The sequence below is a fragment of the Balaenoptera musculus genome, chromosome 12 (assembly GCF_009873245.2).
Source record: "Balaenoptera musculus isolate JJ_BM4_2016_0621 chromosome 12, mBalMus1.pri.v3, whole genome shotgun sequence".
NCBI classification, from domain to species: domain Eukaryota; kingdom Metazoa; phylum Chordata; class Mammalia; order Artiodactyla; family Balaenopteridae; genus Balaenoptera; species Balaenoptera musculus.
The window spans coordinates 44,981,413-45,008,138 of NC_045796.1; the positions used below are offsets into that span (position 1 = coordinate 44,981,413).

General features: G+C 39.3%; 1 protein-coding gene across 6 annotated transcripts in view; it reads right to left on the reverse strand.

Annotated features, from left to right (window-relative positions):
- Positions 1-26,726, reverse strand: part of DSE (dermatan sulfate epimerase) — a 69,295-nt gene that overhangs the window by 35,128 nt on the left and 7,441 nt on the right. For 3 of the 6 annotated variants that reach the window (XM_036871810.1, XM_036871809.1, XM_036871811.1), the window contains exon 2: positions 1,625-2,093. In XM_036871810.1, the coding sequence (XP_036727705.1) occupies positions 1,625-2,040 (416 nt within the window). In that variant the 5' untranslated portion in view covers positions 2,041-2,093. Of the gene's footprint in view, positions 1-1,624; positions 2,094-26,726 lie in introns of those variants that run through there. The other 3 variants (XM_036871812.1, XM_036871815.1, XM_036871813.1) reach the window with 3 other exon arrangements.

Here is a 26,726-nt window from a genome sequence, read left to right on the forward strand (position 1 = left end):
ATGTTTTCTATCATCATAATACAATTGCACTGGTCCTGTGAATTCTCTTAATGCGATTGTATTTGTACTAAAAAAATCTCCATTAAAAAGTAGTACTTCACAGTTAGCTACTCTTTCATGAAGTGAAACAGATGGCTCTCTGGAACATTTTCATCCGTATCTTATTCTGTCAAATTTCACTTATCTATCTAAAACAAAAAGGACTTTAAAAGTACCCTTATAGGCAACAAAGGTTTTCTTCCCTAAAGTAAATATGGTTGCCACTTTTTAACTAACTGTACAATGTCAAGTGAGTAATTGTAATACTTGATAATAGAAACTTATAAGTCAAATATCCAATTTTCATACATCTTTATTTTCTTTCTTGGTGTCAGGAGTAGAATGAGGTTAGTCAAGAACAGAAACTATGGCATACACGGCTCAGCTTTGAAACAAATCAAATAAAAAGGTTCTTTCCAACCTAAAATATTGTAAGCTTCAAAATGATTATACATACCTCATAACAAGCCTTAAAAAAATAAGCTCTGATACGGATTTAATGTCAACTCTTCCAAAATCTTTTTCGTTTAGAAATTCCAGAAACTCCTTCAAATTCTATAAGCAAACAACATTCTTTACCATATTGGCAGAAATTTAGGAAGTATTAAATTTACTTACCATACTGGCAGAATTCAGGAAGCTTGCAAGCTACCATTATTCACCCTTATGATATCTGAGATGTAACTCTTCACAACATTAAATGCATCACTGATTTTTCTAAGCATATAAAAATGAGCTCTCTCCAACCCTATGACAAGTATCAGCCTACATAATTTTAAAAGGATATTTCATACAGTTTGTAATTTTTTTTAGTGTAATTGGACCATGTGTATTAAAACACAGTTTAAATAAGAATACCTGCAGAATCCCTAGTTTAATTAATTCATCCCATACCTTTTGGAAGCAGGTAGACACATTAATTATACACAAATAAAATAAATTTAAGCTAATCAAGAAGAGACAGGAAGTTTGTTCTCAAATCTTGAACTTCTGAAAGTAAATTATTACATAATTAGAATTCCTCACACAATTATACCACAACATTGGTTTTCCTACAGGTTTGGGCAATTTGCTGGTTACTGGATAAGATCTTATTTATAAATTGTCAGTTAATCCTATCACATTTACTTTTGGCTCCTAATTGTCCTAAAATGCAAAGAAATCTTAATTGGCGGAAATCTCTTGCTGGCAAAAGGTTTTAACCACTTGGGGGTCAATCAGAACCTAAGGCCTGATGATGGTAATACAAGGCTGTTAAACAAGGGGGAAAGAAATCTCAACAAACAAGATGATACTATTTACTCAATGCAGCAAATTATTTTTTCTTTGGTTAGGTTCCACCTAAATATTTGTCTTCTAACTTTAAACATGGAAGTTACTACGTCTTTTGAAACTAGGGACCATTCATAAGCCACTAACAACACAAATAACAAGTATCCTTTCCCCTTCACTCACACACACACACACACACACACACACACACACAAGTATGTGAAAATCTGGCCTCTGAGATTTCATTGACTATGAATTCATTTTTTTAAATTGCAGAGTTTAATACAGTAAGAAGAAAAAGACAAAAATCTACCAACTAGGCTGAGCTGCCATCCTCTCCATGTAGTCTTTGGCCATATCTCGGGCTTCAATGTTCTCAGGATACAGCACGCAGAACATGGCCAAGGCCCCCAAGTTGTTGCCGTAAATTTCATTCCAGCGGGCGCTGTACTCCTTGGGATCCCAGGGAGGGAGGTACTCCAAGGGGCTGGACAGCATGGTGTGCACGGCCTCAGTGAGCCGGGCGGCAATGTGCTCGTGGGAGCTGGCAGCCCTGAGCTGGAGCTTGGCCACCTCTGCCCTGGAGAAGTACAGCATTGGATGGCTGTCGTAGTTGGCATTCATAAAGGGAATCATGACTTCTGTGTTCTCGTCGGTGACGTAGGCTGACACAAAGCAAAATAAATATATGAAAAACACACTGGGAGCCCCCCGTGTGTGAGTCCTCATCGTGGCATCAGATCTCCAAATCTCCAAGGCAGCCAAACCATCTTCGAAAGATCCTACAGGACAGAAAAGAGAAGAGGAGGATATGTCAACCAGAGGACCATGGTGAAGTAGGAAATACGTGGTAGGTAGTAACCTTGCTTACTATGAAAATAAAGCTTATGAATTTTTAGACTTTTCAAAAATACAGCAAAAATTTGAACTAGGAAGAAACTAAAACCTAATCATTTAATTAAGTCATTAATTAATTACACATGATAACAACAGACATATTCATTGTGGAAAACAGAAACTTTGGACTTGGGAAAACAGTATAATATCTGCTCGAGTAGAGAAGAAAAACTCTTGTTGGCATTCTTCTCACATTTTATCACACAAAAAACGTTTTGATTTTATGGTATTTTTGGACATTAATATGAAAACCACAGTAACCAAAAGCTTGTGATGAAATATCGTCTGGGAATCTGAATGGACGTTAGGGGAAAAAAAAAAATAAGAAAATCCTGTCTTAATACAGCCTCCTTCACTCTAAGTTCTCCCCTCTTCTCAGCATTCTCCATTCTGAACCAGGGATTAGGATCAATACATCTATATGAATGTGAGCAGACAAAATATTATGAGTAAGGCTAAATATTCTCTTTGTGTCAGCAGAAGGTGGGGACAACAAAAGCAGGGTAAACATCTGCTAAGCCCATGCGTTCCCTGGGCTGACATCGGCAGGCGTGCAGGGCAAGATCAGACACGGGGCTGCGGGGACTAGAGAGTGACATGCCTTCATTCAGAAAATAAAATTCCAGAATTAAAAGGCTGAAAGAACACGTGTGCATTTTCCCCTTATTATTTGAAACTACTGTCTACTTTTATATTTTGCATTCGGGATTTTGGTGTCATTCAGTAAGTCAGACATTTAAACCAAGCTCACAAATTTTCTTAACTGCTTAACTTTCTTGAAAATCCTTTTTTTCAGTGGCAGCTTTGCTCACAGGTTAGCAAGAATGTCTTTCAAAGTAGGAACATTAAAAAAAAAAAAAAAAAAAGAAAGAAAACCCTCAGCCTGGTCTATGTCCCACATCTGGGATAAAGCAGGCATAAAATCCCCCAGAGGAAAGTCAGGGAATTCTTAAAATTCCTCAGAGGGGAAAGGTTATAGAAAGCAGACCAGAAAAAGACAGTTTTATGTAAATAATGAACAGTAGTTTTCAATTATTCAACGGAGAAACTGATGGAGAAAAATCAACCTCTCCAGCTGAACACAAACTATTTTTCCAAGGAAAATCTGCCTCATCACATTCAGAAGAAAGAAAACTAAGGATTTAATACACATTGGAGAACAATCCATATTCTCAACTTGGTCTATGTCCAAGAGAAAGGCAACATGGCATCACTTGTAGATGCTGCCATAATCTCTAGTATTCTTTGTATTTCTGAACATGCTTTAGACTACATATATAAAACTCAGTGGCAGTGATTTTGTGAAGCAGTTTAGATTTACTTCAAGAGTAGAACCTGTAATGAATAAAAACAATTAACACAGCCATGCTAAATAAAACATATAAAATAGAAATAACTCTTGGACTCTGCCCGTATTGTGTCTAGCACCCAAATCTTCAAGGCAACTGGCTGCCTCCTTCAAGGTCAGAGAGCTGGCCCAGAGTCTTCTGTGGTTATGTCTGAGGAGGAGTGTGGTCTCTGGCAACACAGAGACATGGCTGAGTCTGAAGTAATGCTCAGTCTCCACTGCCCCCACCCCGAGGTCTATTTTTTGCTCTTTTCAGAGAACAAGTGTGCTAATTTTTTTTTTTTTAAGCCTGCATATATTAAATCCCCAAAGGTCTAAGACTGGATGCATCAATGCAATTAGCACTGTGGGGGGTGGGGTTGTAGGCACCCAGACTGAGGATGGCTTGGAAGTTTCTCCTTTAACTGACCTCTACGTGCATACAATAGAACTGAAGATCTTCTCTCAACTACTGGGTTTTTGTTTGTTTGCTTGTTTGTTTTCCTTGTTTACAAGGCTTTTAATATAAAGCAAATAATTTTTTGCCACATTGCCCAAACTTTTCATTATCAAATTGGCTGAGGCTTCTCAACGATTATCATTTCACAACAATATCTCCATTTTCACCTTCTTTAAATGAACTGGCCTAATAGATGTACCATTAAAACAGAGCTTCACTCTCAACATATGTTTAAGTTTGTATTCAAACAGTATGAAGAAAACAGGATCAGGGAATTCAGCCATAAAAGTGAATGCATTACTGATACGTGCTACATCATGGATGCAACTAAGTGAAAGAAGTCAGACATGAAAGGCCACATATTGTATGGTTCCATTTATACGAAATGTCCAGCAGTGGCAAATCCATAGACACAGAAAATATTATACATTAGTGGTTGCCAGGGGTTTGGAAGAGAGGGAAATAGGGAATGACTGCTTAAAATGGGTGTAGGTTTCCTTTTGGGGTGATGAAAATGTTTTGCGTCAACTACTGGTTTTTAAGTGTGTAGCTCAAGTTCTAGGTGGGTAAGGGGGTGGCGTGGGTTATGGATGGATGGGTTGGAAGCTATGTGGAAACTAGAATCTCCATCTCAGATTCTGTACACACATTCCCTAAAAGGGGCTAAGGCTGATTTGTTTTATTCTCTTTCTCCTGCCTTATGCATATCACCCTCCTATCCAGGTCTGGAGTCACTGAGATAGAGATGGCGGCTCCACAGTGACCCTCCCAATGCAGGACTGACTCAAGCTATGATCACAGCCACTTCTGCCACATTGCTTCCTGTTACATAGGACGCGCCTGAGGCTATTTAAACAAGAAGCGCTGCTCCTGAAGCACAGACCTCATTAAGATGTTGTTTTGGGAACCATGCCATCTCAATATGCCAACTGTTACCGAAGGTTCCCTAGTTACTGCTTCATAGTCACGTGAGGGTGTCAGGGCAGCAAGGCCTGAGTTACCGCACATTTAAAACATTCTTGTTGGAATACATGTGGGCCAGTGCAGAACCCACAGAAATTCTGCTGAACAATCATCTACGAAGAATGAGAAGAGAAGACCATGGCACTCGCAGTGGCACAAATTGTGCTGCTTTCCTCATAGCATACACACAACAAGCCCAGCCTCCACTCTCTGTAAGTTATTAATGCCTTTGCTGATCTACCTGAAGAGTTAACATCTCCTGTGTTTGGCGTGTACCTGTACCACATCGGACTGTTTCAGCTGTTGATGCCACACCTCACAGAAGAGGGGACCACAGCTTCCTCCTTGCATCACAGGGATTAGCAGTGTGTGCCTGGCATGTAAAAGGCAGCTCACAGACGCTGGCTGAACTTGTGGGCCTAGGAGCTGATAGAGTGGATCTCATCACTGAAATGAGCAAGGAGAAACCTTATTCCTCCTTACTTGAAGCCAAAGCAAGTTTAGAATTTTTGAGAAAAAGTTTCTGCCAGGAAACGAACGGAGAAAAATACTCACGAGGCCTAGAAACTTCTGTAGCCAAAAACATATTCACTAGGTTTTGTTTGTTTTTCTTTTTTAACATCTTTATTGGAATATAATTGCTTTACAACAGTGTGTTAGTTTTGGCTTTATAACAAAGTGAATCAGATATACATATACATATATCCCCATATCTCCTCCCTCTTGCGTCTCCCTCCCACCCTCCCTATCCCACCCCCCTAGGTGGTCACAAAGCACCGAGCTGATCTCCCTGTTCTATGCGGCTGCTTCCCACTAGCTATTTATTTCATATTTGGTAGTATATATAAGTCCATGCAACTCTCTCACTGTGTCCCAGCTTATCCTTCCCCCTCCCTGTGTCAAGTCCATTCTCTATGTCTGCGTCTTTATTCCTGTCCTGCCCCTAGGTTCCTCAGAACCATTTTTTTTTTTTAGATTCCATATAGATGTGTTAGCATACGGTATTTGTTTTTCTCTTTCTGACTTACTTCACTCTGTATGACAGACTCTAGGTCCATCCACCTCACTAAAAATAACTCAATTTTGTTTCTTTTTATGGCTGAGTAATATTCTATTGTATATATGTGCCACATCTTCTTTATCCATTCATCTGATGGTGGACACTTAGGTTGCTTCCGTGTCCTGGCAATTGTAAATAGAGCTGCAATGAACACTGTGGTACATGACTCCTTTTGAATTATGGTTTTCTCAGGGTATATGCCCTGTAGTGGGATTGCCGGGTCATAGGGTAGTTCTATTTTTAGTTTTTTAAAGACCTGCATACTATTCTCCATAGTGCCTGTATCAATTTACATTCCTACCAACAGTGCAAGAGGGTCCCCTTTTCTCCACACCCTCTCCAGCATTTATTGTTTGTAGATTTTTGGATGATGGCCATTCTGACTGGTGTGAGGTGACACCTCATTGTAGTTTTGATTTGCATTTCTCTAATGATTAGTGACGTTGAGCATCCTTTCATGTGTTTGTTGCCAATGTGTATATCTTCTTTGGAGAAATGTCTATTTAGGTCTTCTGCCCATTTTTGGATTGGGTTGTTTGTTTTCTTGATATTGAGCTGCATGAGCTGCTTATAAATTTTGGAGATTAATCCTTTGTCAGTTGCTTCATTTGCAAATATTTTTTCCCATTCTGAGGGTTGTCTTTTCGTCTTGTTTATGGTTTCCTTTGCTGTGCAAAAGCTTTTAAGTTTCATTAGATCCCATTTGTTTATTTTTGTTTTTATTTCCATTTCCCTAAATGGAGGAGGGTCAAAAGGATGTTGCTGTGATTTATGTCATACAGTGTTCTGCCTATGTTTTCCTCTAAGAGTTTTATAGTGCCTGGCCTTACATTTAGGTCTTTTTTTTTTTATAGGAAATTTGCATGGGGCAGCTTAATTTTTTTTTTAATTAATTAATTAATTAATTTTATTTATGGCTGTGTTGGGTCTTCGTTTCTGTGCGAGGGCTCTCCCCAGCTGTGGCAAGCTGGGGCCACTCTTCATCACGGTGCGTGGGCCTCTCACTATCGCGGCCTCTCCCGTTGCGGAGCACAGGCTCCAGACGCGCAGGCTCAGTAATTGTGGCTCACGGGCCCAGTCGCTCTGTGGCATGTGGGATCTTCCCAGACCAGGGCTCAAACCCGTGTCCCCTGCATTGGCAGGCAGATTCTCAACCACTGCACCACCAGGGAAGCCCTACATTTATGTCTTTAATCCATTTGGAGTTTATTTTTGTGTATGGTGTTAGGGAGTGTTCTAATTTCATTCTTTTACATGTAGCTGTCCAGTTTTCCCAGCACCGCTTATTGAAGAGGCTGTCTTTTCTTCATTGTATATTCTTGCCTCCTTTATCAAAAATAAGGTGACCATATGTGCATGGGTTTATCTCTGGGCTTTCTATCCTGTTCCATTGATCTATATTTCTGTTTTTGTGCCAGTACCATACTGTCTTGATTACTGTAGCTTTGTAGTATAGTCTGACGCCCAGGAGCCTGATACCTCCAGCTCCGTTTTTCTTTCTCAAGATTGCTTTGGCTATTCAGGGTTTTTTGTGTTTCCATACAAATTGTAAATTTTTTGTTCTAGTTCTGTGAAAAATGCCATTGGTAGTTTCATAGGGATTGCATTGAATCTGTAGATTGCTTTGGGTAGCATAGTCATTTTCACAATGTGGATTCTTCCAATCCAAGAACATGGTATATCTCTCCATCTGTTGGTATCATCTTTAATTTCTTTCATCAGTGTCTTATAGTTTTCTGCATACAGGTTTTTTGCCTCCTTAGGTAGGTTTATTCCTAGGTATTTTATTCTTTTTGTTGCAATGGTAAGTGGGAGTGTTTCCTTAATTTCTCTTTCAGATTTTTCATCATTAGTGTATAGGAACGCAAGAGATTACTGTGCATTAATTAATTTGGTATCCTGCTACTTTACCAAATTCATTGATCAGCTCTAGGAGTTTTCTGGTAGCATCTTTAGGATTCTCTATGTATAGTATCATGTCATCTGCAAACAGTGACAGCTTTACTTTTCTTTTCCGATTTGGATTCCTTTTATTTCTTTTTCTTATCTGATTGCTGTGGCTAAAACTTCCAAAACTATGTTGAATAATAGTGGTGAGAGTGGACAACCTTGTCTTGTTCCTGATCTTAGTGGAAATGGTTTCGGTTTTTCACCGTTGAGAATGATGTTAGCTGTGGGTTTGTCATATATGGCCTTTATTATGTTGAGGTAAGTTCCCTCTATGCCTACTTTCTGGAGGGTTTTTATCATAAATGGGTGCTGAATTTTGTTGAGAGTTTTTTCTGCATCTGTTGAGATGATCATATGGTTTTTCTCCTTCAATTTGTTAATATGGTTTATCACATTGATTGATTTGCATATTATTCACTAGGTTTTCAAAAAAAAAAATGAAAGAGGTAAACAAATTAAACTTAACTAAAGTCTAACCCAAACTTGCTTTAGCCTGATCACCCAAAGGGAGACCTAATTCCCATCTACCATCTTAAATCTGTCTAGGAAATTTCATCAAAAAGCCCCTATATCCAGGCTTTGGGTTTGGGTTTCCCCTTTAACCTTCTACCTTCGGCATTCTGTATATCCTCTCTGTAAAGAGAAGAGCTAAACTTAGGTGGACAAAGCAACTGACAGAGGAATAATCTCCAAAATATACAAGCAGCTCATGCAGCTCAATATCAAAAAAACAAACAACCCAATCAAAAAATGGGCAGAAGACCTAAATAGACATTTCTCCAAAGAAGACACACAGATGGCCAACAAACACATGAAAAGATGCTCAGCATCACTAATCATTAGAGAAATGCAAATAAAAATCACAATGAGGTAGCACCTCACGCCAGTCAGAATGGCCATCATCAAAAAAATCTACAAACAATAAATGCTGGAGAGGGTGTTGAGAAAAGGGAACCCTCTTGTACTCCTGGTGGGAATGTAAAGTGATACAGCCGCTATGGAGAACAGTATGGAGGATCCTTAAAAAACTAAAAATAGAACTACCATATGACCCAGCTATCCCACTACTGGGCATATACCCTGAGAAAACCATAATTCAAAGAATCATGTACCAAAATGTTCACTGCAACACTATTTACAATAGCCAGGACATGGAAGCAACCTAAATGTCCATCGACAGATGAATGGATAAAGAAGATGTCCTACATAGATACAATGGAATATTACTCTGCCATAAAAGGGAATGAAATTGGGTCATTTGTAGTGATGTGGATGAACCTAGAGTCTGTCATACAGAGTGAAGTAAGTCAGAAAGAGAAAAACAAATATTGTATATTAACGCATATATATGGAATCTAGAAAAATGGTACTGATGAACCTATTTGCAGGGCAGGAAAAAAGACACAGACGTAGAGAACGGACTTGTGGACACGGGGGGAAGGGGAGGGTGGGATGAATTGAGAGAGTAGCATTGACATATATGCACAACTATGTGTAGTGGGAAGCTGCTGTATAGCACCAGGAGCTCAGCTTGGTGCTCTGTGATGACCTAGAGGGGTGGGATGGTTGGGTGGGGGAGTCGGGGGTGATTGGAGGGGGAGTCAGGGGGGTATTGGGGGGGTGGGAGGGCGGCTCAAGAGGGAGGGGATATATGTATACGTATAGCTGATTCATTTTGTTGTACAGCAGAAACTAGCACAACATTGTAAAGCAAATATACTCCAATAAAAAAAATTAGGTGGACAGGTTTTATGCTAATTTTATGTACTTATTTCAATGCACATTAGAAAAAACTATAACTATCACATCAAACCTGAGATTTCAACAGATAAATTTCCTGTTTAAAATACATTTAAGTTTAAAAGTAATTTAAAAAGAAAAGTAAATGGATAAAGCAAAAACCGTTGAAGGTGGTGCCTGAATGACTAAAGTTTGGAAGATGCTGAAAATGGTGAGTGAAACAATGGCCATTAAAGGCTAATGAGTTTACCAAAATGACCAACCCTGACTCTCCGGCTCCCCCTACCACAACACACACACACACACACACACACACCTTGCACAAATTAAGTCTGTACTTTCAGATGTCTGCAGATGATCTCTCAAGCCATTCTCCCCCTAGTTCGTTGTGCTGCAAACACAGCAGAGTGCTGCCACCTCCCTTAAAACTTTAAGCTGCCCTTGGCCCAGTTCAAGAGCATGGAACTCTCAATACGGCAAAATCGTGAGCTCCCCATAGCAGCTGCCTAAGAGTACCCAGTTTACCCATAATTCAATTCTCAGGATGGTTCTGAATGACCTTATTAAGCCTCATTTCCCCTAACAGTCTTTCTCTTCTCTTCTCCACTAGTTTTCCTAATCCAGTTTTCCTTCTTATTTTTTGGTCTCACTCTACACAGCTCAGAAAGCAAAACATTCCTAAATTTTGACCTAATCAATGAATACAGTATAGTCGAGATAATTCAGATAGCAATTTAATCACTTCTCTGCTTGCATGCCCTACATATATCTGCAACAGCTCAACTGGCATTACGCTAAGGCCAAGCCAAATAATGCAAAAAGGACTTAACAAACTGCCTGAATTCCAATTATCTTAAGTAGGTCCTCACAAAGCAACAATAAGCCTAAAGTTGTTTTGCTTTAATTCTGGTTCCAACAAGCCACTACAGCTATTATGATTGCTGACACACAGAGAAATTTTGTGTGAAACGCTCTTCACGTATTTGATCTTTCCCTTTACAATAACTCAATGTGGTAAAGCAGTATTAAGAGTTAATCTAACAACATCTTAGCATAAACTTCAGAGTCAGAAAAACAACCTCAGTCTCCTAAACCCTAAACCAAGGTTCTTTCCTTTAGCCAAACTGTTAACATTCAACAACATTAAAGGTTCCATTTTTGTCATCCTTACACAAAGAAAGCACAGAAAGAGTATGCTGAGAAGGATCAAGAACTGAAAGCTATACGAGTACATCGAGTTTCAAAAATGAAATGGGTTTCCAAATAGTCTGGGCGATTTATAAATGAAACATACAGTAGTACAAAAGTTCTTTCAATTCCTCTGGCTTTAGAAATATACAAAGTATAAGGATAGAAGTAAGAAATCACCCTATAGAAAGTAAACCATGTCCCAAATTAAGATGAATTAAAAAACCCCTTAAAATACACGCCAAGTCTAAGGAGCACAGCATTATGATTAACATTATGGGCGTGGAGTTGGGCAGGCATGAGTATAAGTCCCAGCTTTGCTGTCTACTAGTTTTGATCAACTGAGTTCTGCTCTCGGAACCCCCATTCTCTCACCCGTAAAATGGTCCCAACTTCCTGAGGCAAAATAAATATTATGTGATGCACTTAGCATAGAACCTGACATGAAGAGCTTCATAAATATTTGTCATTTTTAATAAAAGGGAAGACGTTTCAGACATGCAAGATGATATTAACCTACCCATAAAATATTTTATTTGAAAGAAACTAGATATTATAGTAAAAGAATAAGAACTAAAGATATCCACTGACTAGGGCAAGGTCATGCCACGTGTTAGAGACTTAGCTGAAACTAGAACACAAGGCTCCTGACTCTTTAAGGTATCATTCACAGTAAGCTCCACACTCACTAGACAGGAAAGCATATGACCCTTGAAATTTTTCAAGAATTTGTTGGGGGTTTTGCCCCCAAAGAAAAGCATAAACATTAAATAAACTATTATCTGAATTTGATTGCTTTCCAAGGCCAGTTATTTATTCTTGGTATACAAAAGGTGACTGCTGCTTACTGTATTCTTTGGAAAGAAAGGCCCAGTGATACAGTAAGTGCTGGGAAAAACAATCTCTGGCTGGGGAGCTGTTTCCTAGGAACAAGTTCATATTACGGAAGGAGTACATGAGTACTTGGAGGACATCTGCTGCCATTGCCAGAGATGATGATTTAACCTCAGTCCAGGCTCTGGTCTTGGGTCAGTCTATGTCATCAGCATCTCAGCTGATCATCCTAGGAGATGCTATCTGATGTTAATAAAACTAAAACCCTCCTCCCCCCACATATATAAAACCAGAATGTCAGTGCACTCATTTATGAGAAATACAACTATCAAGCAGATTAGGAAATATTTTCTGGCTTCATTAGAAAAATACACAGGAAGTAAAATTATTAGATAATTGCCTGGTGTACAAGGAATCAGAACAAAGGCAGTGGGAAGGGCCCTGGGCCTGGAGCAACTCAACGCATCGAGATCACCACCATAGCTGCCCTTGAAAGGAGTCTGTGTTGTCAGCATGTCACAAATGCCCCTGGGACATCATTAAAAATCAATGTCTAAAAATTGAATTGTAGTGAATATTTAGGAAAGAAGAGCAAAATGTATGCCCCCCACAGCTCCTGCCACCACCTCCACCAAGCTCAGCCCAACACCAGCTGTTATGGTTTGCCCAACCCAATGGATAGGCCCGGTAGTTAATAATATGACTAGGACAGCTAATCCTTCCACACTAGATCTGGATGTGCCCTTATCCATGAAGGGCTGAAACAGTCCAGCAGACCAGACAACTGAACGACCCTGACACCGTACCCCCTGCCCTGGAAAATGTGCAGACCCTGCAGGAGTTAGCAACTACAACTCCTTCTTCTTCATGCTTCCAGTGAAACCCAAGTTCCCTCCCTCTATAGGCCTCCAATCAGGGTTTAGGCAAACCAATGGCCTAAGAGCACTAGTACATCCCAGCAGAGATACTTATTTTCTTCTCTGATCTATTTTAGGATTTAACTCTCAAAGAAACCTAATTCCAAGTATTTGAGAAACATCTTGTCATGGTCTCACACATACTACTTCCCTGTTTCCATATATTTTAAGTAACGGAATATACATGTGTTTAAAGTCCTCCTCACTTTTCTATTTCAATTTTATTAAAGGTATCATTAGGATAATTTTAATTATTTTTCCTCAATATCAAAATAAAGCCTTATATGTCCTTGGTAAATTTTTGTAGTGAAATGAATCTAACATTATTCTTAAATGTGTCAAATGTTAAGAAAACATATGGTTTTGGTACTATGCAATCATTCCCTAAAATTATACTCCCTGACGTGTAAAGCCTATGGACTCTGCCAAAAAAGAAAATTTTAAAAACCAAGGGCTCTTAATCAAAATGAAAGTTCTTTTTACTGAAGGCTTATTGTTTCCTTATTTAAGGGTGAAACGAAATACATCTCCCCCAAAAAAGTCATTTCCAAACAAAAGTCCACAATATGAAATTATAACATATGGAAGCCCAAAGAATTTACACACACTACTGAGGGAGTAATTATAAGCCTGAACCCACACAGCAAAACCACACTGTGTATAATAATGGTGTTCACCACCTTTACACTCAACACCGGAGAAACTTTAGGTTAAGTTTTTAAGTTAAGTGCAGCTCTGTGTAGTCAAAGAACATTTCTACATTGTCCCCAGGAAAGTTGTGAAGATACCACATTTTCTCATAATATAATCTGAAGCTCACTTTTTTTCTACACCAACAACGATAACAGTATAACTTCTTTATATGAGAATAATTAATCTAAATTATGTTTTAAATGGTCAGAGATATTTTCTGGTGTCAAGTCTGAAGGCTCCATCTCCCACACACCAGACACTATCAACACTTGAATGAATAACTTAGTGGCTATCAAACTGAAGGCATAATTTAGGAGGAGAGTTTTGCCTGGTGCTCATTCCTACAAAACTAAAAACCATTAAGATCCAGCTTTTGAGAGAGTGGCTGTCCCACAGAAAGCAGAGAGGAAGTAAAATCCGTATCATTTTCATGGAGGCAGAGAGAGCAGGGTAGAGGTGGGGGGAAGGTCTACAAAGTCACTGATGAGACTAGTGGAGTACTGAATTTTGCCTGCAAAAAGGCTCAAAGACAAAATGAAATGGTTATACTTTATAAGACAAGCTATGAGTAAATTCTAGTTTATCTAGCAGTCTAACAATTGCATATCTTCTGAACGGTACTTCTTTGTTACAATTTTAATCAATTTTCTTAATGATGACATCGGACGATAATATCCTATTTTCCGAATTTTTTACTCTTATATTATTTTCAGACTAATTTAATGAATGTATTTCTTTTTTGGTATTCTGAATCTTTTAAAACGTAGTAACTTATGTGTATTAAGTTTTCCACTGCCTTGTTTTCCAGAATTGGAATATCAGTTCCCTATCGATATTGGGGGTAAGAGTTTCTTGTAAATGTTAATTAACTCAGCTATGTATTGAGCAGCCATTAAATCCAGGAACTACATACTAGGCATGAGGATGCAAAATGGAAATTCTTCCTTAGTCCAAAGCAATTTATTTAACTTATTGTACCTGGCCCCAAAAGACAATTAGCAATCTTTTTATTTTTTATTTTTTCAAAATTTTTCTAAATAGTGAGTAATCAAAGATTTTTCTAGAAGAGTCTGAAAAATCAGCTCTGGCTTTCTCAGCAATCGCTTTAACCATGAAAAGACTCTTTCCTGGCATTACTGACTAAAAATATAAAGCATGAAAAGATGAATAAAGATAATGAAGCCAAGAGCTAAATATAACCTTATACAGTTTCAAATAACAGTTAAACTAAACCACGAAATGCCCATGGAAACTAAAGTAAAATTTTTCTTCCTGCCATAGATTCATGAGGGCAGACCAGTGAGGTGGTTAGGAGCGCTGGCTCGGGGGTCAGAGTGGCTTTTTTCACCACTGTATGACTTTGAACAAGCTAACTCTCTAAACCTACTCCCTTACTTAAAATGAAGATAAAAATGGTATTTGTCTCACAGACTGCTTGGGGGATTAAATGACATAACACCTATAAAGTACTTAACGCTTTCTGGTAAGTGTTCCCCCAAATGCTGGTTCTCATCATTCACCTCTGAACCTGATTAGCAATTGAGGGCACAAGCTGGAGCCAGACTTCCAGAGTTTGAAACTCAGCACCACCACATTCTTAGCTATGTTCCTGTTTCCTCCTCTGTAAAACGGATAAAATAATACCTTCCTCACAGGGTTTCTGTGATCTTAAATTAGCTTCAAGCATTAAAAGGGTGCCTGGGATTTAGAAAGAGTTCAACAAATGCTAGCCGTTGTCATCACCTTGTCAACGAGAACACCAAAGTCAGTCCACATAAGAGGAAGTGTGCCATGACACCACGAGGAAGTGCTCACAAACTATCACTCACAGAAAGTTATTTTTAAAATAGGTACAATGCACCGGGTACTCAGAACCTTGCAGATTCTTCAAGAGCCTAAAAATATCAAATACTCTGACAGATATAAAGTATTTGATGCCAAGAAGTTGGTCCTTCTTCCTGCACAACTGCACATTTGTAACTTTCAGGCTACACATTCCATGTAACTGAACACATCTGAGAAGTTTCCACATTTAATACTATTTCTTCACCAACCAAATTTTATATACAGAGATAAAGCTTACTGATACACCATACTGATATATATGTGTTTACACAGTCAGAAAAATATCCTAAACATAGAAACAACAGTCTTGGTGAAATTTAAAGATGAAAAAATTACTTCTGAACTTAAAATTTTTAAAATCTTATGTTTGATTGAAATATATTTTCTACTTCCCATAAATGATATTATACATTAGTTTTCAGTTGGTAATGTAATTCTTTCAATTTGTGAATATAAGTGCCTTTAATTCTGTAACCAAATCTCCCTTTGATTCTGAGATATGTTGACTTCTTTTCTTACCAGTTGTGATGGTTAATTTTATGTGTCAACTTGACTGGCCAAAGAGTGCCCAGATATTTGGTTAAACATTATTTCTGGTTGTGTCTGTGAAAAGGTTTCCTGAAGAGGTTAGCATTAGAAGCAGTAGCCTGAGTAAAGCAGATTGCTCTGATATGGGTGAGCCTCATTCAATCCATTGAGTGTCTGAATAGAACAAAAAGGCGGAGGAAGGGAGAGTTCCCCCCCTCCTTTCTCTCTCTCTCTCTCTCCCTCCCACCCCTCTCCTCCTTTCTCCCTCTCTCTTTGCCTGACTGATGAGCTGGGACATCGTGCCCTCCTGCCCTTAGATTGGGACTTACACCACCAACTTTCCTGGGTTCCAGCTTGCAGACAGTAGATCGGCCTCCATAGTTTCATGAGTCAATTCCTCTGCCTCAACTTCAACTTCCAGGCTACGTTCCTCCTTTCCACCTCTTTCCTGATCCCAATCAATACCATATAATTGCAGGTCAGTTCCTCTATTCTCCTAGCCCAGCATCTGCAAACTTATGTGGGATGTGTCATGACATCAATTATACATTTTCAGGCAAAGTACCACAAAACACGTTTTAACCTCTCATCTATAATCTACTCTGGTTCACTCATTTACAAATTTAGCTAAAACTATGTATACTTGGGGTATGTCCTTATATCATCCCCTCCAGCATCAGGTCCTGTAAATTTACCCTCTAATGATAATGACTCTAAGAAGCACTAATACCATGTTCAAAGCCCTACCAAGCTATGCCGGAAAGGCATTAACTCAAAATCTACACATTTCCAAGAAAGGCCTGTCTTCAGGACTAACCCTTGTCTGGCTCATGGGAGATGAGCTCTGAGCCCTTGTAATATTCTATGTGATAAGAGGTTTTTTTTGCATGCCTGAGGCCTTGGGCCATGTGGTACCAGTATGATCAGATAGTTTATACTAACAATGTGATTCACGACAAACTCGTGTCTTTGCTCTGGGGGGCTAGAATCTGAATATCTGAAGTCATTCTTTTAGGCGCTACCTGTTTACACGACTGAACCCCAATAAAAGCCCTGGACACCAAGGCTCGGGTGAGCCTCCCTGGCTGGCAAAGCTTTGCACGTGTTGTCACACATTGTTGGTGGGAGTGGAACTTCATTAGGACAGGATACTGGAAGCCAGTGCCTGTCTCTCCCAGACTTAGCCCCATGCACCTTTCCCCTTTGCTGATTTCAATCTCTATCCGTTGGCTGTTTTAAACTATAACCTGATTTTAACAGCTTTTTGAGTCCTTCTAGTGAATCACTGAGCCCAACACTGGTCTTGGGGACTCCCTGACCTCCTTTTAGTTCAGTCATCTAAATTCCTGTTAGAATTCTGAGAGTCTCACCATAACTCTTTGTCCCATTAGACAAGAAAATGTCATACTTTTCACCAAATCTTTTTCTTTACTCAACTTCTATTATTTTTCCATCTTCAACCCAGAAAAATGACTCTGTCCAAGGATGTTGCTGTTAAAGCAAAGGACACAGCAGGATATACTGGACTCAGAAACTGCTTAAAAGCTTTAGATATTGTCTAAAAATGAAATACATGATGTTAGGCAAAAAGCTTAAAAGCCTTTCATTGGAAAGTAATTTGCTGGCATTAAACATACAATTCCAGTTCATTTGATTAAAATTAAACTTTCATTTATTGCATGGGTACATATGGAGTGATGCTTTTATCACAACACACAAGCTCTTTTTCATTTCTTACTTATATTCAAGCATTCTTCCATTTTTTAATCTTCAAATACTCACCAATGATAAATTTTACTTTTTTTGTTGTTGCCTTTCACATTCTCAAACATTTTTATGTGTACTTTTGTTGATTCTCATTTTTGTCTCAGATCATAGTTCTTTAGAATCAAAATCCCTGAGTACTTTCCAAATGTCCTCCTATGAATCATAATCAAAACTCAGAATACCACAGACTTGGTTTGTCAAACAATGATACAGGGATGTAATTAACCCAAAGATGCAGGCACTGCCATCTCAGACTTCCCCATCTCAGTCTCAGTTACTGGCAACCAATCAGGCCCAAACTACCCCTCCTTCCCTACCCCGCTCTGTCTCCATATTCAAACCATCAGCAAATTATGTTGGCTCCATTCTCAAAATACATCCAGAATCCAGCTACTTTTGCCACCACCATAACAGCCTAAGCCACATCATGTCTTGCCCAAATTATTGCAATAGCTTCCAAACTAGTCTCCCTGCCTTCACCCTCATCTCCAGTAGACATCCTCAACATGGGAACCAGAGCCATCATGTTCAACCATAACTCAGATTATGTCACCACTCTGTTTAAAACCCTCCAGTGGTTTCCCATCTCATTCAGAGTCACCACCAAAGTACTGACAATAGCTCTCAAGTCATTACATGGCCTGGCTGTGTTATCTCTGCCTTCACATCCTACAGCTCTCCCCACTCTTTCCCCATTCTAGCCAGGTGGCCTCTTTGCTATTCTTATACACACGGGGTGTGCTCCCTCCTCAGCACCTGTGTGCTTGTTCTTTCTGCCTGGCATGCTTCCCCCAGACATCCACATAGCTTGCTCCCTCACCTCCTTTACGTATTTGCTCAACTGCCACTTTCTCAGTGAGGCTGGACGTGACCATCTTATTTAAGTTACATTCTTACCACGCACGACCACCACCATTCCCTAACTCCCTCCGGGGTTTTATTTTTCTTCATGGCACTTACAACCCTTTAATCTATCACACAATTTACTTATTTCTTTTGTGTGCCTGGCTCCCCCTTCTAGAATGTAAGCTCCGTGAGGGCACTTTGCTTTCTGCTATATCCCCAACATCTAAGAGTGCCCAGCACTTAAGAAACAGAATATTTATTGAATAGATGAATTTAATGAATGTGTTAAGATGTAAACCTTTAAATACTCAGAGATAACTATACATATAGTTAGATAGCTATATAACTACATAAAAAGAAGCAATAAAAATCTTTTGTGTACCAAGATAAACATTTTGGAGGTAAACTATACTACAATGCTTGAACCTTTGAAGCTTGCTGAGGGCGATTCTTATGGAGTTTACTGAGAGCTGCCCCCTGCCCAGTGCCCTCCCAACCCTTGCTTAGGCACCAAGCTCCATGTCCACCCTCAGCTGCGGCTGGCTCCTGTACCCCCGAGCCTGCCATGCCCTTGTCAATGTGCCTGGCCCGCCTCTGACCACAATCCACTCCCTGAGCATCCCTTGCTGTTTCCCAGCATTCCATGAGTGGTTTTCATGGGTTTTCTCAGGGTCTTTCCTAAATGCCACCTCAAAACTTTCAGCCCCTCTTGCACAGGATTAGACATCCCGTCCCTCCCCTCTCTCCTCAAGCCCAGACTGGCCAGGCCTCCCTTTCTGCGGGATAACTATTTCGGGGCTAAGACTTTTACTGAGGTTCTTCTGTTTTCAAATTTAAAGTGATTCCCTTCATGTCCCCACTTTTAACCACATTCCCAAAGATTATCATCATTATTTAATGGTTTGGTTTAAGTGTTTTATTAGTGCTATTATTTGGAAATTTTAAAAAAATCCTCTGTACTGCCAACATTTCTTTTATGTAGAGATGTCAAAATAATAAGGATACTTTCCAATGAATTATTCTTCCTTTCACACCTACACTATTCCTATTATCCTGTGCTAAAAACTTCTTATGATGAGCTTTTATATGTCTGTCTATAAAATGTTACTAGTCGAGAAACAATTTTTAACGAAAAGCTTTACTAGACTGCTGGAGACCATGCATGCTGTGCAGAACAAGACAATAATTTCTGAACTGATGGTCACAGATCCACAGGCCAAAAAACATGCTCCTGCCAGAAACACCCCAATTCAGAGCCTGAAATGCCAGATATTTAATATTTGTGTCTGTGTGTATATTCAAGGTCATGAACATTTAACTTGGTGTCTATATTCTCATATTGGTGAATTAACTATATTTTTTTCTGTCTTTAGCATCCTACTCTGGTAGTGTTAGCCCCATTCTTTGCATGTCCTCATCTAGGAATATACCTCTCATATCTACCCTACCTATTTCACCCCATCTCTGCTCATGGCCAGATTTTACCTAGCTATTTCTTTTGGTCAAACCTGATGGAGTTTTCTTTATCCATGCTGGAGAAAAGTCCTTTTCTACTACTAATCTTATGTCTTAGACTTTCTTCTCATGTCTTGTCCTAAATGAACATGGTGATGAGATGACCACCTGTCGGGGGATTCCTGAGTTAAACGGGGCAAGGGAGGGTGCAGAGATCACTTAAGATGCTTCCAAATTAAAGATTTTGTGAAGTAACTTTGACTCTTTCAGTGATACATCCTCTGCTGTGCTCTCCCATGGAGACCGAATGCCATTCTCCCCAAGCCATAAGCAAGATGGGAGCTAGCCTCTTCCATTCCTGGGGCCACCTTAGTTCTCTCAGTGACTCGCCAGGGGTGACTCTCCTGGTACTTTCATCATTTGCAATCACTATCTGTCTCTGTACTCTTTTTAATCTTCACAGCTCATTTTTATTGTTTGGGGATATTTCTAACTCCCTCAGTGATTCGGGAACCTCAATCATTTGCCCTTTCTACCTCGATCCCTACTATAAACCTGGGAGGCATCAACTTCTATCTTACATCACTCAGATGCATATCTACCCACTTACTCATTTCCAGCTAACTCCTCAGTAAAATCTTTACTGTGATACTTTAGATTTTTGCCTCTTTCCAAAAGCATTCCATTCTTCCTTTATCACCTATACTTTGGGACGGTGACATATCATCCACATTTACAGAGAAAACTGAAATTATCCAGTACAAGTATAATGTCCCTAAACTTCTCTTAATGTCTTTATCTCTAATCCTAAATGGAAAGAAGTCACAGAAAGTCCATGCTGAAAAGAAAGAACACAAAAGATCCTTTCAGGACACGGGGAGCACACCAATATCCCAAGGCCGACCACGACATGTCCATTGCTGTGGCTGTTCAGGGAACAGTGCAGGTCCATGCAAAGAGGAGCTAGAAGAGCCGTGGACAGCTCATTGATTATTTCTCATATAAACCCACAGATGCCTCCTCTTTTCTACAATCCTTTTGACACACCATGGCATAATGTGGTAGGCTCAAAAGATGTAACTTGAAATCTGTAATGGGTTGAACTGGGTCCTGCAAAAATTCATATGTTGGAGTTATAATACCCAATACACCAAAATGTGACCTTATTTGGAAACAGGGTCATTGCAGATATAATTAAGATATAATAATTATAATTAAGTTAAGATGAAATCTTACTGGAGTAGGATGGGCTCCTAATCCGACTGTTTTCTTTATGAAAAGGGGAAATTTGGAGACAGAAACACATACACAGGGAGAATGCCATGTCAAGATAAAGCTAGAGATCAGGGTGAAGCATCTACAAGCCAAGAAATACCAAAGATCAACAGAAACCACCAGAAGCTGGGAGAGAGGCATGGAACTGATTCTCCTTCATGGAAGGAACCAATCCTGCTGACAAGCTGCTTTTGGACTTCTAGCCTCCAGAACTGTGAGACAATAAATTTCTGCTGTGTAAGCCACCCAGTTTGAGGCACTTTGTTACAGCAGCCCTAACAAACTATACATAGTCCTAGCTCTACAATTTTCTCATTTCTAAAGTAGGGATCATAATTCTTATTATATCTACACCAAAGGCTGCTATAAACAATAAACACATATAGTGCTTACCAAGTCCTAGGAACTATGCTAAGTACTTCATATGGGTTAACTCATTTAATCTTCACCACAGCGCCATAATATAGATACTAGTATCATCCCCTTTTCACAGCTGAGGAAACTGAGGCACAGACATAATAAGTAAGGTCACACAGAAAGTGAAGGAGCCAAGATATAAACCTAGGCAGTCTGCTAATATTACCCATGATATAACTATCTTTGTAAACCATAAAGTTCCTCCCAAATTAATCACCATCATCATATCACTTTCTTACTCAAGAGCCTCTATACACACAGCAAAATGAACAATTTTCTCCTCCAAGAGCTCCCACAGTCTAGTTCTGGCCCACCTTTTCAACATTATCATTCATTTCCTCCCTACACAAACTCTCCCTTCACACTTATCTGTTCATCCTTGCTTGAGCACAACTCATATTTTTGTCCTTGATTCCCTCTGTTACTCTCTCTGGGGGTTCCCTCTACGGGTTCCACTTCAACCGCATACCTTTCTCAAAGAACACAGTGCTATCTATGAGGCTTTCCCTAGCAACTCCATCCATAAGTGGTCTCCCCTATGGCCCCATATATGCATTGCTCAATACTCTTTGGGAATTCAGGGATGATGTCAACCAAGAAAGTGCTTATGCCATCGTATAACATGGCAAAAGAAAGAAAATATTAACACAAACCACTAAAGAAAAAGGAAGTAAGGGAATTCCTTGGTGGTCCAGTGGTTAGGGCTCCGTGTTTTCATCGCAGGGGGCATGGGTTCGATCCCTGGTCTGGGAACTCATATCCCACAAGCCAAAAAATCAAAGAAAGAAAAAGGAGTAAGTTTGCATGAGAATTACAAAGTACTACTTAAATTTACAGAAGTTAATACTTCCGGCTGAGTTGAAGAAGGAAGGATGCACTGAGGAGGTGGTATCTGAATTGGGCCCTAAAAAGGAGTCAATATGCATACTGAGTTACTTGAAGCTACTTGTTATCTTCTTTTCTCACATTTATTGTTTCAGTCCTCTCTGGCTCCAAAAGGGATTTGAGGCAGATCTCATCTGCTCAAGTATAAGCTGGTGGAAGGCAGGGGCCTTACTCTTCTTTGTCTTCCCTATGGTGTCATGCACCAATGATTACATGCAACACAGGCCTTCAAAAATATTTGTGGAAAAGAATGAAAGAGTATACAAAGAAGGTAAGGATGAAAGGAGAGAGAATGTCATAAAAGGAGACAAGTGAATTTCCATGATTTTTCTAAGAAGTTCTCCTTGACCTGGCAGCCACCCCATTCCTTTGCTCACTCCTCTTCCTGTGCCTTTGCTGAGCTGGCGGGCTCTGCTTGCAACGCTTTCTCCCCTCCCCTTTTTGGCATAAAATCCTCTGAGGCCCAATTCACTCTCCCCTTCCTAGCTGAGTATTCTCTGCCCACGTAAGCCTCACAGACATCTTCCTTCCTGCAATCCTGCTGCATGCATTTGTCTCTGTTCAACACTTAATTGTTCTCATAAAGTTTCATATTCAGTTATCCTCCAACCAGATTTTATAGCTCCTGAAGGCTGGAAACCATGTCATATTTCTTTTGCATGCCGCCCCTCTTTGCCTCCACCCAGACGTCCCCTCAAACACAGAAGTACCTGGCAAGTACTTGCTGAATGACTAAATCCTTTCAGTATTTCTATTGCTAAAGTAGAACGTTCTTTCATCTGACTTTCCAGGTTCAAAAGTACATTGAAAAAAGTTATATATCAAAGCATTCATTTCTGGTAACACAGATTTATCTTTTCTATAACTTGATATCACTGAACCAAACTTCAGTGGCTTCACCAACAAGAAAAAAGGATGTAAACACACAAAGAAGGGTTTGTTACATAACCACCCTAATACTTCTAGCTCCACTCAACTTCTTTAGGCACAGAATTTATCATTTTATGGCAATTTAGTAGTATAAATACTGCCAACACATTTCTTCCCCAAGAAAGAGATACTGAAAGTGGTCCAACTTATCCTAAAACTTGCCAGATTAAATTTCACAAGTAGAGTTGAAACGGAATTTTTAAAGTTCCCACAGCAGATACTCAAATACAATTTGTTAATTTGAATTTTATACAGAATAACTCTATGCAAGTCACAGGAAATCTAAAAACTGTAATGGTGAAAATCTAGCAGAGCGTGTGGTAAACAAGATGAATCTAATCTGAACAATACTGGTTTCCTTAGAAAAAAAGGTGGATCTTAAAATTTCACACTAGAGTTTAAGAAAGGATAAATTGAACTACTGCATAAAAATAACAGATCGATTCTTGCTCTCTACTCCTCCTGGGTTCTCATTAGAACCAACAGGCTCTTACTTGTAAAAGACTTACCTTAAAGACAGAGGAAGAAAAGAAATTAACTTCACAACTAAGGGAGACACCAAAAGACACTTTTACCGAAGTTAACTCTGCAGGCTTTTCAGTGATTCCAAGAACCAGTTTCCTTTGAGAAAGGTAATTGTGAAAAACATTTCAAAATTGCTTTAAAACTATGGGCTGTGAAACTAAGTAGAAACATTTAATTCCAGTTGCCAAAGACACTGACATTGTTGGGCTCCACTTCTTGGCATCCCCCAAACCCACTGACCCAATATTGGCTAAGTGTGCATTTTCCAATACCTTTTGCGGCATCGATATGAGCCTGCTTTTAAGATGATTACATCTTAAGTCCTGCCTAATTTTATTACTGAGAAAAAACACAACTGGTCTGAAACCACGAATTAATTCTACTAGATCGCAGTATGTCAAAGGGACAAAGGAGCCAACTGAAAGAGTACCCAACGTCCAAAGCTGAAACAATTTGAGCAACAAAATAAATAATAAAATAGTTCTGGATTACAACCCAAAGTATAAAAACAATATCCATGAGTCCATACTGATATAAAAATGATTGAATAAATAAATACATGAGGGAGAAAAGACAAATCTTTTGTGCGTAGGAATTCCAAATGTTCGGTGTAGATACCCTGCCCTTTCGGAAGTGGAGCGTGACCTCCCCCTCCTTAAGTGTGGACTGTGCATAGTGACTTCCTCCCAAAATGGACAAGGGGGAAAAGAATAACTTTACAGTGAGAAACCTGACAAACGCTATTTCAGCCAGGTGATCAAGGTCAACATCAGCCATGATGAGTCATATTTATGATCTGTACCCTTGATATGATGTGATGAAAATGGCACTTTACTTTTATGTTCTTCCTCCCCCAAACCTAAAACCCCAGTATTATAATGAGAAAAATACTAGACAAATCCCACTCGAGAGACATTATAAAAATGCCTGACCAGTCCTTAAAATTGTCAAGGTCTTCAAACACAAGGAAAGTCTGAGAAACTTTCACAGAAAAAAGGAGCCTGAGGAGACATGACTTTGTAAGGTGTCCTGGGTGAGATCCTGGAACAGAAATGGGATATTAGGTAAAAGATAAGAAAATTTGAATATAATTTGGTTTGGGTTTTTTTTAACATTTCCTTATTTTCTGCCACTGCAAGATGCTCCAGAATCACCTTGTATATTTCCTGCCCAGTCCTACAATCAGCCATTTCTCTAAGGAGCCCTGGTTACTTTTGTGAAGAATGATTTTAAAAACCAAGAACTGAGCGCTAGGTGTGCTCATTACCACCAGGGTATCATTGCTGTTTGGCCTTTGCAGCTGACAGAGTGAGGAAATACATGCGTGTATACTAAACCATGTGTATATAATACATGTATCTACAAACAATTCTCAATTTAACCATCTGTACTGATATTAAGCTAAACATGAGTTCACACTTATGTCTCCAGCTCTAATCCATTACCGCAAGGATCATTCTGGCCTCCTCTCCTTCCTCTTCTGCAAACTCCTACTTCACTGTAGAAAAACTGGCTCACTACAGAAAAAAATTTTTCTGTTTCTTTAATTTTCTATCTATATGAGATTCTGGATGTTCACTAAACTTATTTCATGAGGTAAGTCAAATCATTATGCTGTACACCTTTAACTTTTATACAGTGCTGTATGTCAATTCTATCTCAATAAAACTGGAGGGGGAAAAAAAAATTCTACTAGAGAGTCTATCTTCCTGAACAAAAATGAAGCAAAGTTCACATTGTTTCTATAAATGCTATTATTATTTTTAACCAAAATACTGCTATAAGAAGTTTGGAATATGAGAGAAGTTTCCAGACTCTCTCTGACATGGGCAACCTCTATGTTTTGACCACATGGCTAATGAATGCCCCATACATTCAGGTGACCACTGTTGCCAGTCTAGTTCTACTAGAAAAAAATGGGGTAGAGAAAAGTAAAAGATATTACTGAAAGTCCAAATGGAACATCATAGTCTGATGCCAAGACCTTTTTAAAGATTTTCTAAAATAAAAAAGAAATGTGGAGAAAAGTGACCTGTTTGGGGAGAAAACAGATTAAGCATAGAGGAGAGGAGTTTTCAGACACTGTAATGTGTACCTGTATGAAAGGTTGAAGCAATCTTATATAGAATCAATATTTAACCAGTTAGCAAATACTTTGCTCTAATAAATAAAAATGCTAAGTAGAAACTATAAAGACAACTCACATTTCAAACACTGAAACTGACCATTTCTTCTACATTCATGTAATTAAGTCATTTTTAACTTCTAAGATTTTCAAATCCAGATGAGCAGAGGTCATAAAATTAGAACCCCAGAAGATAAATGCTAACATCCCTTCTGGACAACCTCACTTAAACCTCTCTAAACAGAGATGAACTCAAAGGTCTCCTTCATAAATCCATTCTAAAGGTTAAAACATTCAGAAAAACTTCCCTGTATTTAGCATAAATCCCTCTTGATGCCTGCACTACGGCGATTTCCTCTTCTTTTTCTTCAGGGAAGATGGAAAACAGCTGTTCAACATTCCCTTTCAGGCTCCTTTTTCCTTCCTGCCAGGCCCATTCCCCCCATGGGAGCAGTGTAAACACTGCAGGTGATTCCTAAGTCCAGCTGGCCCCTGCCCGATTATCCACGGGGCTGGTGAGCCTGGCCCCATCCATACCTCCTAGGATGATTATCATTCAACTGCCAAGGCCCCAAGAAGAGTTCTTAACCAGAATTTGTGGAATTCCAGAAATCCATTACTTATAGTCTGTCCTCAGATATAGCCAAACAACAAAAAGAGCACTGTGTCAAGAAGAAAAGCTGACGGTCACAACTGTAAAGAAGGTAAGCGGTGCGATCCTGCAGCCAGGCCACCTTTACTACTGCTCTACCTGGTGTCAGGGTGTTGAGTGCACCTTGGCGTGAAAC